The sequence below is a fragment of the Nomascus leucogenys genome, chromosome 11, assembly GCF_006542625.1.
Source record: "Nomascus leucogenys isolate Asia chromosome 11, Asia_NLE_v1, whole genome shotgun sequence".
NCBI classification, from domain to species: domain Eukaryota; kingdom Metazoa; phylum Chordata; class Mammalia; order Primates; family Hylobatidae; genus Nomascus; species Nomascus leucogenys.
Window position 1 is genome coordinate 3020104 of NC_044391.1, and position 20247 is coordinate 3040350.

A 20247-nucleotide genomic window follows, 5' to 3' on the forward strand; every position below is an offset into this window, starting at 1 on the left:
TAAATGTTTCTGTGAACTGACTATGACGAATCAAAACTCTGTTTTAAATCTCTGTGATAATTTCGTTTCTACATAACAATGACTCTAGAAAATATCCACTAATTAGCAAAAAATTTTGGCCATAGTCACAAGAGGTATTTTAAACAAGCCACGGAAGAAAAGGGTTATATAAATCATAGTTGGTTCTGCATAAATGGGAGCATATTTTGTAGCCAAGTCATTTAAACTAGATTTAATTGTGCTCTGTAAATAGATATATTACCAGAAACACAGTGGATATCCTGTTGAGATTTTGTTTTAAAACATGATCTTTGTGCACATTGTTAGGGATAAATAAGGCACTTGAACTTGTATCCTGGCCGACATGATCCACTAGAATAACACATTCCTTTAGAAGATATTACTATTTAGAAATTACAGTTGCTAGCCTGAAGTTACCCTAATTGTTAAAAGGTAGTACTGTATCCAAAGAGAGAGACAAAGCAATTACTGTCCTTCTGTTAACAACCCAAACATATTTTCCAGTGAGACCCTTGGTTCTATATTCAAAAAATTACCACTTTACCCACAAACTTTCTGAGAACTGAAAATAGTTTATTTGCACCAAATTCCCTTGATTTAAGGCTTATTAACTTGAAAAGAGCTCAGTGACATTGGGAATTGTATAGTAGTCTTGCCACAGCACTGGCATATGCAGTTGCATTTTAACGAGGAAGATCAGGAATAAGCCCATGTATTTGTTTCAAATAATAACGTTTACTGTAGTTGATGGGCACACATGTAAAACAAAGAGAAATTAATTATTTTAAATTTGAAGAGTTGTATAAATTTTACTAAATACTACGAATAAAATGTATAAAATAACTTCTGTGTGTAACTTTAGTATGTTGCCTTTCTTCTATGCCTTACATCCTGAATATAAATCAGGAACAATCACTTTTGTAGTTGTGATTCTTCATATGACTAATATCAAAATTCTACTTTAAAACCAAATTAAGTATTCAGTTCATTATGAGTGATTTACTTGTAGTTATTTCATGTATTCCATGGCTAATTCAATGTTTTATTTATAGTTTCAGAATAAAAATATTGACAATATGTTGAATTTCTGAATTTACTGGGAAATTGTCCATCAACTTATCAAGAAAAACAAGTGTATTTGTGGACTTTATTCATTAGAGTCTGCTTCAATGAATTAATATATCTTAAAATAACATTTTTTCTGATTTTTTTCAGAAATTTAAGTACCCATTTCTCATATAATTATTTTTTAAATCTAGAAATGTATAACGAAGAAAATGCAAACCACCATCCCAAAACTAATAGGAATATTTAGTGTACTGGTTTACAGTGTAAGTTATAGAATTAAGCAACTCAGATTCAAAATAGTCATTGTCACCTCATCACACTCATTTGCTCACCCAGGACCTTAGACAAGTTTTGTAACCTCCTAGCACTTGAGTGTTCCTATCTGTAAAAGTGGTACAGTAATAATGCCAACTGCATAGAGTTGATGGGATTACATGAAAATATTCAAGTAAAGCTCATAGAACTATGTCTGATATACTGTAAATGCTAATTATTATTCTCATTTTGAGTATTTTTCATATGCACGTATTGGGGGAATCTTGCTTCTATTTTTAATTTGGCATTTGGATATGACATTACCAGGTCTATGAAATCTAGAAATGCAAATGCCACCAGTACTACCACCAAGATTGTTAAAATCCTTTCCCTTTTGAGAGTCCTTGTATATAAGCATGGTAATGAAACAATTCCATTTTTTCAAGTTTGCCAATACTTTGCAGTTTCTAAAATAAATGGGCCTTGTTCAGATTACTGATTTAGATTATACTAGCCTTCTTAAGTCATCCTTCAAAAAGGCCAAACAACAAGCAATCACTGACAGTGCATTTTGTATTGGGTGCCCGATGTGATGGACCACGTCCTGGATTAAAACGGAAGACCCAAGATCTGGTATCATCTCCTGGGTTCATCCAGCAAACACTGATTAGGTATCTATTATATGCCAGGCACCATGCTGGGAACACAAAGGAATTAAATAAGAGATTGTCATGTCACTCAAAAGCTCATAGTTCAGTAGAAAATAAGAAATATAAAAAATAAAGGAAAAGCTGTGGAATGGATGCAATGACGAAGATAGATAAAGGGAGAGTGTGAACACAAAGAAAAAGTAGTGTCATGTCTAGCTGATGTGGTCAGGAAGGGTTCACAGAGGACTATTTGAACATTAGGCAGGATCTTTAGAGTATTAGACCTTGGATTTCCTCCTAGACAAACGGGAAAAATGAGTCCGTGTCATTCACTTCACCAAGTTGTGAGATCCAGAAAGAGAAAGTATGTGAATTAGCTTTGTGAATTTCAGTCTTGTTTAAGTTGCAAGGAATTAGGGATTATCCATAGCTTTTACCTAAACATCTCCCCTATACCCTTTCATTTCAGCTTTTAATGATGCTTACTTATTTTAACTCCTCTTTATGGAACACTGTTTCTTCCATTTTCACCTACTAACCCCGAAGACTTTGAGGTATCCTCATCAGTCAAGATGGGCAAGAGAAAAATGAGACAAAGAAAATCAGCTGTATTGAAATGTTTTCTTTTTTCAATATGCTAACATCCAACTCGCAATGAAAATAATGTTGTGTTTATTCAGATTATCTCATTAATTTGACCCCTCCTAATTCACAGCTGGTATATAAACAATGGTAAGATTTTAGTAAAGCATATTGTTCTATCAAATTATGTGTCAGGACTCTTATGTAAATGATGTTAGTTAAATCTGATATTTCAAAGGAAATAACAGCACATGAGTGCTCGTTATCAATTTCTCCACACTTCTCAATAAATTACATCCATTCATTTAGTAAATATTTATTTATACCTACTCTATGTGGCACACTGGAAATAGAGCCATTAACAGACAAGACACATATCCTAGCTCGTGTACATCTGCAGATTAGCAAAGAATAGAGAGAATTGTATAGCTGGGAGCACAATACATTGAGTGTTGAAATGAGAGACATGAAAGGTGTGATGTGTGCACAACTGGAGGACAAAACCCAGTTCAAGGGGAAGGCAAGGCTTTCCAGAAACAGAAGTTATAAACAGACGGGAAGGAAAAGAGAGGTCAGTAAGTGAAGGATGACAATTATTGCTATCGTTAGATCAAATTAATTTATGTGTATGTTGGGTGAAGGTGGTGGAAGGCGAAACGAGGTGAACTCTATTTAGTAGGGAAAATAGGAGAACACCCTTGGGGTTCATAAAATCCAGTAAAGCTGGAGGCACTTGAGTTGGCCAGCAGTGCCACTGAGCATGTTCTTGCAATTGATTTTAAATATTTCTCTTCCTTTTGTCTAATAGCCAATAAGTAAGGTAGGTAGGGTCATTTTCATCTATTAAAACCATTTGCAGAGCTCTAGGTGTCCAATTTAGAGAGAGGGTGGCACTGAAAAGTGTGCACTCTACAGCTAAAGAGATTTCTCTCTTTCTATAAATCAAGAGGAATTTTGGAAACCTGCTTGCATGTTATACTTGTTCCCTTTTTATGAATGGCAAAATACTAATAAAACAATTCACAAGAAGTCCCCACTGCTCTTGGATTTGACCACTTGTGCTTATTTCAGAGTTTGTGTGCAAGTAGCCTAAGTTATAATGATACAACACATCTATGTATAATGATTCATGTATTGTTTGGTTGTCTCAAAATTCTGTTTTGCAAAATAGATTTTTTTCTATCTCTGTAAATGGATTTATTAAAGGAAATATTACTTCATTCACTCAATCCACAAACATGGGTGTTCTGCTATTTGCTAAGTGGTGAGCTAAGTTCTCCTATCTGTTTGCAAGTGAACAACTTCAGAAAATAATTTCTAGACATTTGTATAACTGTACCTTTCAAAACATACAAAAATAGTGAAAGGAAGGGTGTGTTCTTCTGTTTAAGGGCTTGAAAAATAAAAATAATCACATTAACACATACCTGAAAGAGGAAGACTGCATGAAAAATGTCCTTCCTATTAACAAAGGCTTGAATACATGCTTCCGGTTTCCATGGCAGCCCAACCAAACAGAAAAATAAGTCATAGAAGTGGCCTTTTATATCAATGACTTGCTTCCTAAACAACAGGACCAGGAGCAATCAGTGAAAAAATAATGACTGGTGCTGTCATTTTTTTACAGCTTATCAGATTATTTAATATAATCTGATTTATATATATATTTATATATTATATTTATAATACATAAACTGTTTTACAACTTATCAGATTATTTAAACCAGAGGGAACATAGTTTGAAAAAAATTGACGCAAAATTGGAATTTATGTTTTCATTTTGACTATGTCTGTCTCTAGGGTCATTACTTAAAAAAAAAAAAAAAGATTCAATTAAAAAAAAAAACCTAAAAATAATTCTGTCAAACAGACTATCTTTCCTAGGTCTAACTTACTTTAGAAAATGTATGTAGGAAATTGCATTAACATCCCTTTAGCAGGAGACAATTCTTAAGCTTAAATTAAACTGAAAAAGCCACAGAAAAAAGGGTTTGACACCCTAAAGCCAGTGTCCAAATGAACGCTACGGTTGACCTCATAGGTGTGTTATGAATGTTTACCCTGACCTCCTAGAAGAAAAGGAAAAAGAAAGGAAAGAGAGAGGGAGAAGGTGAGGGAGGGGAGGAAGAAAAGAAAGGAGAGAAAAGAAGACAGAGAAAAAACAGGGAAGGAGGAAGCTGGGGAAAGAAAAAGACCATTTGCTGACTCTGTTGTTTTATTCCCCAGAATGATTCAATACCTCAAGAAGATTTCACTCCAGAAGTGTACAGAGTTTTCCTCAACAACCTTTGCCCTCGACCTGAAATTGATAACATCTTTTCAGAATTGTAAGAGTACACATTTTAACCCATATCTTTTTCAGCTTGCATTGATTCTCAGGTGGCTAGAGCAGGATTTGGAGTGGTAATTGGAGATGGAAGGACATCATACACTATGTCTAAAAGCAATATTCCTGTGTGATGTTTTGGATGGGATCACACAATCTTGTCCCTGAGGTGCAACCACTGCTTTTAATGAGTACAAGTTTGCTGTGACATATTGCTGGAGGTAGTTGTTTTTGTATGCTCAGATAACTTCGTGTGGTTGAAGGATTATGGGTAGAACAGGGAGTCATCTTGGCTTAGCAGAGATAGACTCATGTCGCAGGAAGAACTCTGGATTGGGAACCAGTTATTTTATCTCTCTGAGCCACGTTAGCGACATGAGAAGTTTGGATTACTAAGAACCCTCTCAGCTGAAGAATTATTTGCTTTTATGTTAGAAATTATAAACTTATATCAAGGCGTTACCTTTTTTTGAAAGATTAGAGGAAAAAAGGAAAAAAAAGAAAGAAACCAAAGCACTAAGGCAAATATGGGGAAAGTAGCAGTTTACCTTTCTTAAAATATTGAAATCTACATGACAGAAAATCAATACAAAATGTGGTAAACAAAATAAGGATTTCTTCAGATGGAAGACAGGCAAACAGTACTGCTGAAAATGACATTGCATATTCTTGCTTTGCGCTGTTCATTGCCATCATATATTTATTGAACATCTGCAACATTTGTACCACGAATTTGTCTTTAGATGATCAGTACAATTGAAATGGGAAGTTTGAACGATATGTTGAGGAATTATAGTCTCTTGTTGAAGCCTAACTGTAACTTTTAAAAACACTCAAACAGGTTGTTTACTTTAAGTAATGACAATAAATACATCTTTAAATGATTACAGAGATATGGAGTTGGAGATTAAACCAAAACTTTACTGTCATAATCAAAAAATCTCTGTGTTCAGTTTAGAGTGGTGCACCCTTATGCACATGATGCAGTGTTTTTCTGCTGTGGGTTTTCCTACCCATTTGGTATTTTTCAAGAGCGTTGGGTTTTAGCGGTAGCAATTGCACAAGATATTTGTAGCCCATAGAGGCATAGAAATTATGGTGGAGCAGCACAGTGTTTTCAGGGCAAGATAGCAGTTTCAATATAGCATTTTCTTACCAAGTATAGCAGGATTTTATTTCCCTAGAGTTAAATGCAAATATATGAATGAAACTTAGTTTAAAAAAATTCTTATTGCTTGGTTTTTCATTGTTTTTAGTGGTGCCAAAAGCAAACCATATCTTACCGTTGATCAGATGATGGATTTTATCAACCTTAAGCAGCGAGATCCTCGGCTTAATGAAATACTTTATCCACCTCTAAAACAAGAGCAAGTCCAAGTATTGATTGAGAAGTATGAACCCAACAGCAGTCTCGCCAGAAAAGGTCAGTACTTTCTTTCACACCAGAGGGAAGCTCTTGTTTCTGATTGGGGGTAGTCACACGCTGGGAGTTAGGAACACCAGTGACCATTAGGTTAGTTTCCTCTGTTTACAAAGGCATTCCTTTCAGTCTGAAATCACTTGGTGATTCAGGGCACTAGGTTTTTCTTTAAACTTTGGTGTGTGATTTTTTTTGTCATTGTTGTTATATGTATAGATGCATGTAACATATTTTTAAAATGTCTAATCCTTCATTTTCTTTCAAATTCACCCAGTGACTGAATGCATATTTCATGCAGGAAATTCACTATCTTTAGGTTACCCTTTTGTGTCTTTTTCTAGTAAGTTCTGTGAAGTGACCCACAGATTTTTCTAAAGTTCTAAAACTGAAGAGAATATTTAGTCTGTGAGACCCTTATCTTTTTCCAGTATATGCTCTCTAATAAATACTATCTGATAAATTTTTCTACTTGGGGAAATAGTCTAAAATTTGGCTCTCTGTGTAGAAAAGCCTAGTGTTGTAAATACAAAGCAATCCAAAAATTGATAGCCCAAAGGCAGCTCTAAGTTACCTGGAAGTTTTTAAGAAATTTATATTTTTGATTCTGGGAAAATGAATTGCCAAAATAAGATCATAAAGATGTAATTACTGCAAGTTTTCAACTATATGTGGCAGCACTGTCCCTGAACAAGATCTTCCACTGAGAAGACTAACTCTCATCTGGATTGAAATATCTTCACCAAGAAAATTAGCGTGTTGTCACTGGTGTTATTGCAGATTGCCTAGATATTCCATAGGGAGGAAAATAAAGTACAATTAACCAATTATTGAAAAGAAATCAATTATATATTAATATGCAGGCATTTTCTAAAGTAACAGAAATAGTTCTAGCAAGCTGATAGTCATCAGTAAGAATGATTATCATAAAAGTAAATTTAGAAGTCTTTTAACCCATTGTGTTTAATCTGGAACTGGTCCTCTAAATTGAAAATGAAAGCATGAAGTATAAATGGGCCCAGGCGCTGTGGCTCACGTCTGTAATCCCAACACTTTGGGAGGCCAAGGCGGGTGGATCACTTTAGGTCAGGAGTTCAAGATTAGCCTGGCCAACATGGTGAAATCCTGTCTCTATTAAAAATACAAAAATTAGTCTGGCATGATGGCACACGCCTGTAGTCCCAGCTACTCAAAAGGCTGAGGCAGGAGAATTGCTTGAACCCAGGAGGCGGAGGTTGCAGTGAGCCGAGATTGCACCACTGCCCTCCAGCCTGGGTGACAGAGGAAGACTCTGTCTCAAAAAAAAAAAAAAAAAAAAAAAAAGAAGAAGAAGAAGAAGAAGTATAAATGTAAAATCTGTTAATTGTATTCTACATGCTACTAGTTGGGAATTTTTAGATGCAATTTTTTAGTTTTCATTTGTTTTCTTGCTGAAGCACTTTGCCCTTGTTGTTGTCATCATTTTCACTGATGCTGTGAAGGTGAGATTAGTTAAAGGAAACAACTAGCCCAACAGTATGTCTTGGCATGGCCAGGCCTGCCCCTCCAAACCTACTTAAAGAGGTTGCCCTTTCTTCCCTAGTACACAAGAGATGAGATTTCCCCTTATCGTGAAGCAGGGAACATCTTGGAGGTTTTGCCCATGTAGCTTAGAAGTTCTCTCCTAAAATCCAAACTTGTCCAAAAACAACAAACGCATTGTTACAACAAATCCAACAACACTTCTAAAAACCAGTTAGCCCACAACACTGGGAAAACAAAAAGCTTTTGTGAAACCAGTGAAGCACGCCAAAGTGTAAGCCTTTTCCTTTTCTCCTTCCTTCCCACCACGCTGCTGATGGCCCAGGCTTCAGCTGGTATCCAATGGCTCCATATATCATCTTCTGATGACTTGCACAATGTAGAGGGTACAAAGAGAAAAAATTGTGATGGATTTACTGTAAAACCCCATAATCCTAGAAAAACTGATTTTGATTCTAATGGAAATTAAGATGATGTCTCCTAGCATCTGCAAAATTATTTAGTGCCATTTTATGAATTTCAAATCAAAAGAGGCACGCAAAATATTTAAAAATTTAAATATTTTTAAAGGCAACTTTATTTGTTTTTCTATACCTTCATATGACATTGATCACAAAACCTCTGTGTCAACCTTAATAGCAGCATAAAGAAGCAACATAGAATAGTGGTTCCACTTTTGAGTTTCAAAGCTGAGATCCACCTCACTAATTATATAGCCTTGATGCTTAACTTCTCTATGCCTTAATTATTTCATCTTCAAAATTAAGGACAGAAGAATTCTTGATTCGCTTTTTGTAGATTTGAATTAAATAATGCCTGCAAAGCATTTGGAAAGAAGAATCTGGGCCTGTGTAATGTGATGAATAAGTGTTAACTCTTCTCAATGTTTTGAAGTGTAGTATGTTGGTTTTCATTCCTCAGGTGTCGTTGTCCATTTTTTCTAGGAGATCCTATGATTTCTGGGCCTTAAACTTTCTTCCGTTTTCCCCAGCACCTAGAAGATACCCCTGCTCATGAAATCCTTAATGTAGACTTGTAGGTGTAATCTAATCAGTGACCCCCAAAGCATTTGTGCCCCAACTTATCACTTAAGAATGTTGCCTAGTGGTCTCTGTACAGAAAAAATTTTGGCTAATGCTATCTCTACCTAAAGCCTTATCTAGCACGTGGGAAGGACAGAGGCTTTGGAGTCCAACAGCTGGAATGTGGCTAAAGGGCCGGCCACCTGCTACCATATAACATGCATCCTCAGTCACCTCAGGGGACTCCAGCACCCTTTCAGAAGTTCTGGCTGGCTGTATCTGTAGCTCTTTCTTCTCTAGAATCCATATGAAAGAAATTCAACTCTTGAGGAGTTAAAAGTCAAATTACAAAGACCTTAGTAGGGTCATTTGAGCTCTAAGGCATGTACACAAAAACGGACTCATGATCGCTGCCTTGTTTTAGGATAAAGTGAGATTGTGTCTGTTAATGTTTAGTTCAGCACACAATAGTCATTCAGTAAATGGCCTAAATTGTTATTATCACTGTTCAAGCAGGCTAAATAGTACCAGAGGAAACACGTAGTCTCTGGTGTTCTAGTCTTACAAACTCAAACTTACAAGCCAACCTACATTAAGTCATTCATAACTTCAGTATTTAATAAATCTTCAGTGAAAGGCAAGAGGCTACAGACAGTGACAGACCCAGAGATAAACCCTGTGCCCCTAGAGATTTGCACTCCTCTTAAAAGTATATATATATAATATATACAATTATTTATTATATAATTATATATAATATATACAATTATTTATTATATAATTATATAATATATACAATTATTTATTATATAATTATATATAATATATACAATTATTTATTATATAATTATATATAATATATAATTATATATTATATTATATACAATTATGTATTATATAATTATGTATAATATATAATTATATATTATATTATATATTATATAATTATATATTATATAATATATTATTATATATAATTATATATTATATATTATATATTATATATTATATATATTATATAATATATTATATAATATATAATAATATATATTATTATATTAAATATATACTTAAAAGTATACATTATATATAATAATATATATTATATAGTATATATGATAATATTATATCATAATAATATAATTATATATTATATATTATATAATATATAATATAATTATATATTATATAATATATAATATAATTATATATTATATAATTATAATACAATTATAATTATATATTATATAATTATAATTATATATTATATATTATATAATTATAATACAATTATATATTATATATTATATAATTATAATATAATTATATAATATATAATATAATGTATAATTATATATTATATAATTATATAATAATTATATAATTATATAATATTATTATATAATTATATAATATATAATATTAATTATATATCTTATATATACTTTTAAGTGTATAATATTATATTTAATATATAATTATATATAATATTTAATATATATAATTATATATAATATTTAATATATATAATATGTATAGTATATAATTATAATTATATATAATATATATTATTTATTATATAATTATAATATATATTATTTATTATATAATTATAATATATAATTAACATAATATCTAAGTATATTAATAATCTAATATCTATAATTAATATAATATATAAATATTACTTCTTGAAATCCAATGTGCTCCTGAATCACCTGAGCCCTTGTTAAAATGCAGATTTGAGATTCTGCATTTCTGACAAGTTACTGGGTGAGGCAGAAGATGCTTAGCAAAGGCCCACACTGAGTAGCATAGCTCTAAGAAGTACAGAGAAAGCGCAGTAAGCATGAAGATAAAGAGATTTCTTCCTGTAGGGAACAGTTCATGGAAGAGGTAACATTTGGGCTGAATTGATTTCAACACAGATGAGCTACAAACTTTAAAACTTTAAACTTTTAGTCAAGTAGTTAATACATTTGGATCAATAAACACATAAGAAAATAAGTAGGGAAGTTTAGTATTACATTATAATTTATTCTTCTGCTGCTTTCATTTTAACTGTTTACAGATGTGCCCAGGTGTTAGTTAAATTGGTGTTGATCTCAGTGCTGATCTGGAAATTGAGTCTTATTTACCTGAGAAAGGCACTTCCATATAGCCTATACTTGTTATAAAATGCTAAGCATAAGATACACACATAATATACATAATAGAATATAAACATATATATAACATATATATACACAACATATAGACACAACATATAGTTGCATGTGTATACACATACACAGAGGCACACACGCACTCTCTGATATCAATAAACATATCTTAAAGTAGGTGTTAAACAAATAAATAATATACAAACCTGACATATGCTGTTTAGCTTTTATGTGCATTTTACATAATTTTTACATAAAAGATAGACTTGAAATTAAATGAAAAATTTTTAGTGTCACCAAAAGCCCAAGTGCCAAAGCCGACCATAGTTTAGCTGACTAAAAGTATGACACATGGAGTATGAAATGAAACTCCAGAAGAGACAATAGACTTTGACCCTCTGAGGACCTGCTGTAATTAGCATGTCAGCCACACCTCCATGCTGGAGTTTCTGTTTCGGGAGATGTGTATATTGGTTATAAATAATCAGAGGATTTCTGTGCAGTCTGAGGCCAAATGGGTCATGTGTGTGGGTTCCACAAAGAGAGAATTTGAAGCTTGTCAGAGAGGATACTATTCTCCTGGGAGTTTGGTTTATTTTTACTATTTAAAAATTACACATTGAAAAATGCCATGGCCTCTGGTCAGCAAAAGTTTCTTCCTTTCCATGTTGTTTGCACTGTAGGCTTAAATATTCCTGGCACAGGAATATGCAATGACCCCTGCCTCTTCCAAACAAAATATTCATGAATATCATACTTTCAAGATCAGTGTCTCCAAAACAGTTATTTTTTTAATCACTTAAACTCTACAGATGAAAGACAGTGAGTAAAATTAGCATGAAAAATAAAATAGCTCTATAGGTACCTTTGGTAACAGAATGCAGACTTCAACTGATATATCTACAAATGAAGGCCAAATTTTACTTAAATAAACTGCCAAACCAAAAGAAAACAGTAACTTTTCATGCTTTTATTCTGTGAAGATCAAGTGTTCATGAGTGTTTGTTAAATAACTGAATTAATGTAGCAGATTATAATAGCAGATGTTTCAAACTACATTCCTTTTATCATCAGTTCTTCCTCCTAAATTTTTATAAGGTATACTATACAAAAGCTTCCCCACTTTGTTGTATTTAAGTCATAAAAATGAAGCTATATAATCCCTTTTAGTGATCACTACTCACTGAGTTAATAGTTTAATAGTTGAAATGAACTCAAAATTATAATGGTGAAGCAATTTGGTTTTAGGCAAAGCAGTAGCAGTTCAGATATAGCAAGTGCTTTAGCTTTTTTTCCTTTAAATAGACCTAAGCCAATAATGATTGTATCAGTAGGAAAAAAACCCTATTGCATTTTCAATATAGTTTTATTTAAAGTATTATGCAATTAAGCTATGTTCTCTCATTGTCAACACCAAGAAATAGGCCGAGAGTGATAGAAAGAGACCGGACTTGGGAAACTTGAAAACTGTAGTTTTAGGTGAGACTCCTTCAATTGCAAAATGGCAGAAATTTAACTCAAACTAAAGCACTGAATAAATTTGCTTGTGCATATAAGCAAAAAGTCAAGGTGTTAATGGTTTCAGGCGTGACTATATCCAGGAGCTCAAGTCATGTCATCAATAATTGTCTTTTTTCATCTCTCATCATTTTCTCATACTGGCTCTAGTTCTTGGGCAGATTTTCCTGAGTGACAAGACAGTCACCAGCAGCTCCAAGCCTATAGCTCACCAGTCCTAGTATGCAGAAATCCTTTTTACTCATGGTTCCAGTGAAAGTCCCAGCATCCAGGGCATGGCTTCGGTCACTCAAGGCCACTTCTAAATTAGAATCACAGTGTCCTGAAGGATGGGATAAAAATAAATGGACAGGCTTAAGTCATATGACTCCCCCTAGAGCCCATAAGGGGTCAACTACCTAAAGCATAAACCACACGGACTGACAATTGGAGAGAGATGGTTCCCTAAAATTCAACCAGGATGTGCTTCCTAGAGGAAGGAATAGTGGTCTCTTGGCAGATAAAAAGAGCAGATCACACTAAAACTAGTTCAGAAATCAGTCATTCATTATGACCATTTAACTTCTTTGACTAGCCCTGCTCCCTAGTTTTCTCAACTTTGAAATTATTTCCTGACAGAATTCCTGGAAGAATTAAAGAAGATGCTTTTGTTAAGAAGGTTACATATATTCATTGTTGTTGGCTAAATCGTCATTTACCTGAACTAATGAAAAGTGATCATTGGCATTTATGCCAAATTATTTTAAAACATTTATGAGTCTAGAAGTGAGACTCAGAGCCTTGGGCTGAGGCATTCCTGAACACTGCTGTTTCTCATCTAGCAGGCTTATTTAATGTACTACAATTAAGGATAAGTATAATAATTTATTAATGAAACTTAAAAATATATGTCATGTCATATCTGTGCACAAATGGTCCTTTCTGACTCAATCATTCTTTTCTATGCCTTTTTATTAAAATGGAATTATAATTATAGTCGTAAGTGTAAGGAAGTACACTTGACTCTTACTATTTACTTCATTATCACTTCAATTTCCTAGTAGGTTTTTTGAATCATATTTTTCCAGCACCATTTCGCTTTACTAGGTAGAAGTTATAAAAACTAATGATGGCGATGATTATAATCTCTATTCTCCATCCTTGAAAGATCACACATGCCCTAATTAAAGAAACAGGCTGGCACAGTGTCATGATGAAGCCAGTAAACCTCAGGCAAGAGACTTTACTTGTGTGAGCTTCAGATTCTTCATCTGTAAGATGGGATGAGTCCAGCAATGTAGCAGCCACCTGTGCTATTCCCATGTCCCTTGGCAATCATGGTTCCAACCCAGCCACCTACACACTTGGCAACTCTCCAGAGCCTTCTATCAGTCCATCCACAGCCAGGCTACAATTCCCAGGAATTGCATGCCTCAGGAGTAGTCGAAGAATAAATACCTCATCTTCCATGCCCCTTGGGTTGCAAAGTTCTGATGTGTGTTCTCTGCTTTCTCCCAGAGTTCCTCGGTGAGACTGAGCCCTAATTGCCCACAGCTGTAACCTGCCTGATACCCTTCTTCTTAGCTGCCTTTCCTTCTTGTCTCACTTCTCTTCTCTACTGTTGTTTCATAGGGTCAACTCCCAAAAAAGGTACTTGCACTCAAATCCTTGTCTCAGATCCTGTTTTTGGAAGAACTCAAACTAAGACAAGAACTTTTCTATAAATGGCCTTAAGGGAATCAAAAGTGAAAGATAGGTAAGGTCAGAGTTGCTGAGCATTGAGAGAAAAAAAAATGGAAAGAGGCTGTGCCTCATCATTCCTGCCAACCTATCACGTTATTGTCTTCGTTGTTTCCAATCACGAAGCCCTGGCCAGTGGCCTCAAATCATAGATTTCCAGTCTACAAAGGACTTAGCCATTTAGCTTAGCCAAACTGTCAGGTTATTAGAAGAGGCAGTTTGTAGAAATGGCAATGTTGGGACCAAGACCATATATTCTTTGTCCCACTACTCCAGACATCCACCCAGGCACTCCATCAGGACTTGCTTAGAAAAAAGTTGCAACACAGACAATTTAGAAGTTAGTGATCAATATCTATAGCAGTGGTTTCCAAACTGGTCCTAGACATAGCACCATTTGTTTATTTCTTCTAACAAAGTCTCGCGAGAAAGGCCAATATATAGGGAAAAGCTTTAAAGGTGCTGTCTTGGTGAAATAGAGGGGAGCCTGGAATACAGGTGATGATGGCTGTTGCCCTACCACTCTTTCCCCTCCTGACCTACCCCATTCTCTGCAGGGACGTCTGCCCAAACCCTGGAGTATTCAGGATACTCAGTTTAAGCACCACTCCTCTGAAGGAAATACTGACTAGTTTAAAGATCTGCCTCACAATTAAGGTGGCATCCATTTAAGTCATTTTATATGGATTACCTACAAAGTAGTTAAGGAAACAGAACCGAAGTGAATCAACAAAGTCAACACAGATGAGATCAATTTTCTTCCCAAAAGACAAAAACAGAGGAAAACTATATGATGTAGCCAATGCTTTCATGCCTTAATTAAGTTACTACACTGAAAAAGCTGCTGAAAAGCTACTCTAGGATATTATTGATCGAGATCTCATTTAAATTCCACCTGTTGACTCTCCAGCCTCTGCGGAAGGTTACAGAAAAATGGCATTGTCGTCCCCAAGTGCATTCCAAGTTCTTCTTAATTTCATGTTTGGTATGTTCATAGACTTCTCTGAAATATTTCAGACAGCCTAAGAATGAAAAAAAAAATTTCAAGAAAGTCATTGTGGATCTATTGTTCGTTGGTTGACTTGGCAACTCCCTTTGCTTTCCTTTCCCTTATTACATTTCCTTTATTCCCAGAAGGCAGGGCCTGGGCCTGAGGAAAGGCAAAGTCCTGGCCCAGGAATTCTGTTTCTTTTCTCCTTTATTTCAGTGACCTCAGTGTCTGCTCAGGCCCACAGCTCTGGCCAGAAAGTCACAGCCCTGTCTACTCACAGCTGAAATGTCCTTTTTTCAGCAAATAACCAGACAGGAAAAATATAAATAGTAAAAGGCAAAATCAAATGCCAGTCCACGGGATAGATAAGTGAGCTTGGTAGCCTCATCAACCCAATAGTCTGCTGAGTCTTGTTGAAACTTCTTTCTTTCATCACACCTTTCAGAGGTGCCTTGCCATTTCATGTGAGAGCTATTGGGACAGAGCAGAGAATGGCTTCTTTCCCCCAAGATGTGACCTCCCAGCAGAACACAGCATTGACAATTGTTGGCTAGTATACCTTTCCCCTTGTCAGCAGGGTCTAGGAGCAAGTTGCAGTGTCTGTGGGGTGGGATGGAGGGGACTCTGGCTCAGTCAAAACTGCCTGGCAGGTTGTACTGTGTTGGGAGGGAGAGAGGCCACAGGGCCACAGGCGTTGGGCTCCTAACTTCGGCATTATCCAGGGTCTTGTCAGTAGTCAATGTGATACAACAGATAAGTGGGAGGGAAATAGGTCGAATGCAGAAAAAAAAAAAAAAAGCAAACCACAGGGAAACCAGATTAAGTGAGGGATGGACCTTCCACCCTAACCCTTAATAGAAAAGCTGAAAAATGTACCATAGTAGGGAATCCCGCCAGGAAGTGGAAAGTGACCAAGGGTTTCAAAAATCTCTTATGGAGATTCTGGAAGGTCTGTCTGAACTCTGAATCACTGCAGTCTCTAGGATGCCAGCTGTGACAGCAAAGATTATCTCCAAGCTAGGGATAGCACTATTTTAACAGGAGAGTTAATTGAGAATGATGGACAGAATCAAGCTTCTTACCTAAGCATTCTACCTTATATGTAGAAAGTGAGCCCAAAATGCTTCTGAACAATGTGGCTGTATGTCTTTGTTGGGGGTTTTCCCAGAAGCCAACTTTGAAAGAAGATTCAAGTCCATAGAGTTTGAAAGGTGATTCCAGGAAGTACTAGTAGGGCAGTAGGGAGTGTGAACAAGGAAGAGAAAGCAGCTTACAAAAAAATGTGTTGTCAAGGTAGTCATTCCCAACCACAGCCATTGGTTGGAGGATGCTCTTAGAAAGTGTTAATTCTTAGGCCCTTCCAGCCTGCACCACATAAAGTCGGCCATCAGGCAGAGATGCAGATACAAGTCCAGCCCAGCTGTATCTCCTGGAGCACCAGTACAGTCTGCTATGATATTATTACCAGCAAAACACTATTCACGATACTATAAAAAGGATATTTCCACCTCACTCTGCAGCTTTAACAAGAATCTCCAGCATGTCAAAAAAGAGATCCTTCAAAGTACCTGATGCTTCTTGAACGCATTTCTTTATTCTAACATATACCTAATGCAGTTGCGTGGACACTTTAACAATCATGTGTTACCCATCTAACTTATGAACTGCTAGAAAGGGGAACAAAATCCAGATAAGGTATTTGCTCTCAAGGAGCCTATAATTACAAGGAGAAAATTCTAATATTACAAATAATTATAAAATAAGTTATAATGGGATTCACTTCCATTTCTTCATCTAGCTAATATCCATTCATTCGTGAATGTACTTCCATTCATTCATCTAGCAAATATCTATTGAATAACTATGTGCGAGGGAAGCTTGAGGGAAAAGGGAAGTTTTGTTTATTGACATTATGGGGAGTTTCCGGAATTGCTCCAAGCTCTTTACCTGCAAATTGCCATGGTACATTTTTCAGCTTTTCTATTTCTTGTACAAAACCTCAGACAAGTCTTCAAGTCCGTATTATTATTCCCATTTTACAATGAGGAAACCGAGTCTTTGGATGGTCCAGACCTTTGACTTGTTATACTGTTTGAGAATGAATTATTGAGAGGTCAGTCTAAAAATGTAACATTTGTGACCTGAATGGAAGCCTTCATGCTATTCTTGACTTACTCGTTGGTTTATTTACTCAACACACAGTTTTTTGAGTCTTGCTACCTGTGTCAACCCTTGAGTCAGACAATGAAAAGGCATCATTCTTCACCTATCTGGGCTCTCAATGTAGTAGAACCTCCTCTGTAGTCAGTACAGTGGGGAAGGATGTGCTGAAGGCATCTGAAGAGGAAACTGACATTCCATGCTGTGCTTTATGCTGCAGAGCAGAGGGCCAAATGAGAGACAAGTGGCACTTAGGGCACTAAAAGATGACATGTTTTAAGTAGCTCATCAGAAAGCATTGATGAGAACATAATATTCCAGGCCTGCCTTTATGCTAGACTATGGAAGAGATATAAACAAAGTGAAGGCCATGGTCCTTGCTCATACAAAGCCAATGTCCAATTTGATCAAGGAACATGACGTTCTGGTGAAGGAGCTAGAACATTTTTCCTCCTTTGCATTATGGTCAGGAACCACTGTGGAGGGTCTCCTCTCATAAAGCACCGTGACAGTGCACTCATAAAAGGCAATGGAATTGGTTTCCTACCCTCTGAGAGCCTCTAATTTTAAATGATAAATCTGTGTTCCAAACACAGCTCTAAAGCTGTATTTAAGAGATACAGGTTCTAATCTGGATTCTGTTCTTATCTTTCTATGTCATTTTAAAGGGGCTGTTTAATCTCTCTTGGGACAAGTTTGCTTCTCTGTCATGTTAAATAATAAAACTGTCTTCTACCTACCAAATAGAATGGTGAGGAGTAAATAAACTCACAGATGTGAGAATACTTTGAAAAACAGAAAGTGCTAAATCCAAGTAAGGTGTTATTATTAAGAATTTTCACACAAAACCACATCAAATAGTACAACTTAATACAGGGAAACTGCAGGCACACAGAAAGCTGTGAGCACTGCATGAAGAGCTAATCTGCAGGAGCTTTTGAGAGTACATAGCCATTTAGGGGCCATTAGCACACCACATCTTGGAGCTGTATTTGCACATAGTTATGGTAATAGCACAGTTTTTGCAATCAAGATGGAATAACAATATATGACACTTTCCAACTTAAGATAAAATAATAACACATGAAAACAGGTGCAGAATATACTGACTCCAGATTTAGGGGAAAAATGGTAAAATAATGAAAGAAGCCAGTGCAGTTCATATAATGTACAAAAGCACAGTTAGCTGGCCAATGTGATAGGAAAGTTTGTGCCCGGGCAAAGACAACTGAGAAGGGAACATTTAGATTATTTCTTAAAATAGGCAAATAGACTTTGTTGAGCCATGGGATATTAATGCCATCTGCAGTTACTTTCTCTGAGCTGATCTAGCAGAATTCGCAAGGGCCAAAGCACCAGGAAAAAACGTGAGCTGAGAAATTGCTTTTCAGTGCTGTGCTTAGAAGTGATTTAAGGAGGTGCTAAACCACTGGGCTGGTAGCTTTCCAGTATGCTCTGGTATTATTGTATTAAGAGTGAAGATTGAGCAATGATGAATGGATTCTCAACCACCTAATCCCAGTGACATCCAAACATCTGAGTGCCAGATCCTGCCTAATTGGCATTTGGCACAGTAGAAGGAGGCTGGTGTCCATGCAAGCTGGCAGACACATTGTCCAGTTTTCCCATCTTGACTGTGATTATTCTACGTGGATTTATGGGCCATCTGTCTTCCAAGTCAAAATTTATAGATTTCTCTGTGCTGCAGAGCTCTGAAGATGTTATTTGCATGTGTTTAGCTGTTTTTATTTTTTAAAGCTAACCTGCATATTTTTTGCAAAGCCCACAAAACAATGTCACTTCTTGTGTTCAGCATTTCTCTTGTCCTCATGTTGGCATGACAAGTTTTCTGTTATATTCCATTTTTCTTCCTAAAAATCAGATTCATGGGTTGGGGGATAAAAATGCTAGAGGATGCCTTTAAGTGACTTGCAGAGATTAGAATGTAAATTAAGTCGGGAAAAGAATTTGGACCTGATAGACAAATTCAAATCAAAGAGCTAATCCTCACACCTCTGCCAGATGGGTCATTTGTCCACCAGAGCTCAGCTTCTTTACACAGAAAGATTAAAGTAACACGTTTTAGAGAGATAAGTAAATCATGGGAGAACTCTGCCTTGGTCACATTTAGGATTATTTTTAGGATCAATGCAGAGTGCCCAGATTGAAGCCAACTGCCAAGAAGGCAGGATACCTTTCCTTCCCATCATCCATGCCCCCCATCCAGGCCAGTGTTAGGAAAGTTATGTGGATAAGCACCATCAACCACACCCACCATTGTCTGTCTTTCCATTGCCCAGGCGTGATATCCAGATCCATTTCACACTAAATAACCCTGTGCCCTCAGACAAGTTGCTAACATCTCTAAGCCTCCGTTTACTCAACTGAAAATTGGAATTTAAAAGTACGTCTCTCATAGGATTTCTATGCCTGGCATGTGGTCAATGCTCAGTAATAGTAGCTCCCATTATTATGATAATTATTGTTATTTACCTTCTTCTATCACTAGATGATGTGTGATGTCTTCTACAGCAAGCAGCATAGCATCATGTTTAATGGCATGAGACACAAAGCCTGACTGCCTGGGCTCAAATCCCAACATATTCACTTATGAATTTGTAACCTTGAGCAACCTTCAGCAAGCTACTTGAGCAACCTTGTCTTTGCTTGGGCACAAACCTTGAGCAAGCTACTTGCCTCAGGTTTCCCATCTATAAAATAGTCATAAAAGTACCCACTTACAGAGTTGCTGTGAGGATAAAATGAGTTAATACTTGCATGTAGCAAGTAGCATATCATAAAAGATTGTTAAACAATATGCTGGAAATATTTTAA

General features: G+C 35.8%; 1 protein-coding gene across 5 annotated transcripts in view; it reads left to right on the top strand.

Annotated features, from left to right (window-relative positions):
* The window catches only part of PLCB1 (phospholipase C beta 1), a 787620-nt gene that overhangs the window by 514580 nt on the left and 252793 nt on the right, over positions 1 to 20247 (top strand). For all 5 annotated transcript variants that reach the window (XM_030821960.1, XM_003252590.4, XM_003252589.3 and 2 more), the window contains 2 exons: positions 4803 to 4903; positions 6159 to 6325. In XM_030821960.1, coding sequence (XP_030677820.1) covers positions 4803 to 4903; positions 6159 to 6325 — 268 coding nt within the window. The remainder of the gene's footprint in view (positions 1 to 4802; positions 4904 to 6158; positions 6326 to 20247) is intronic.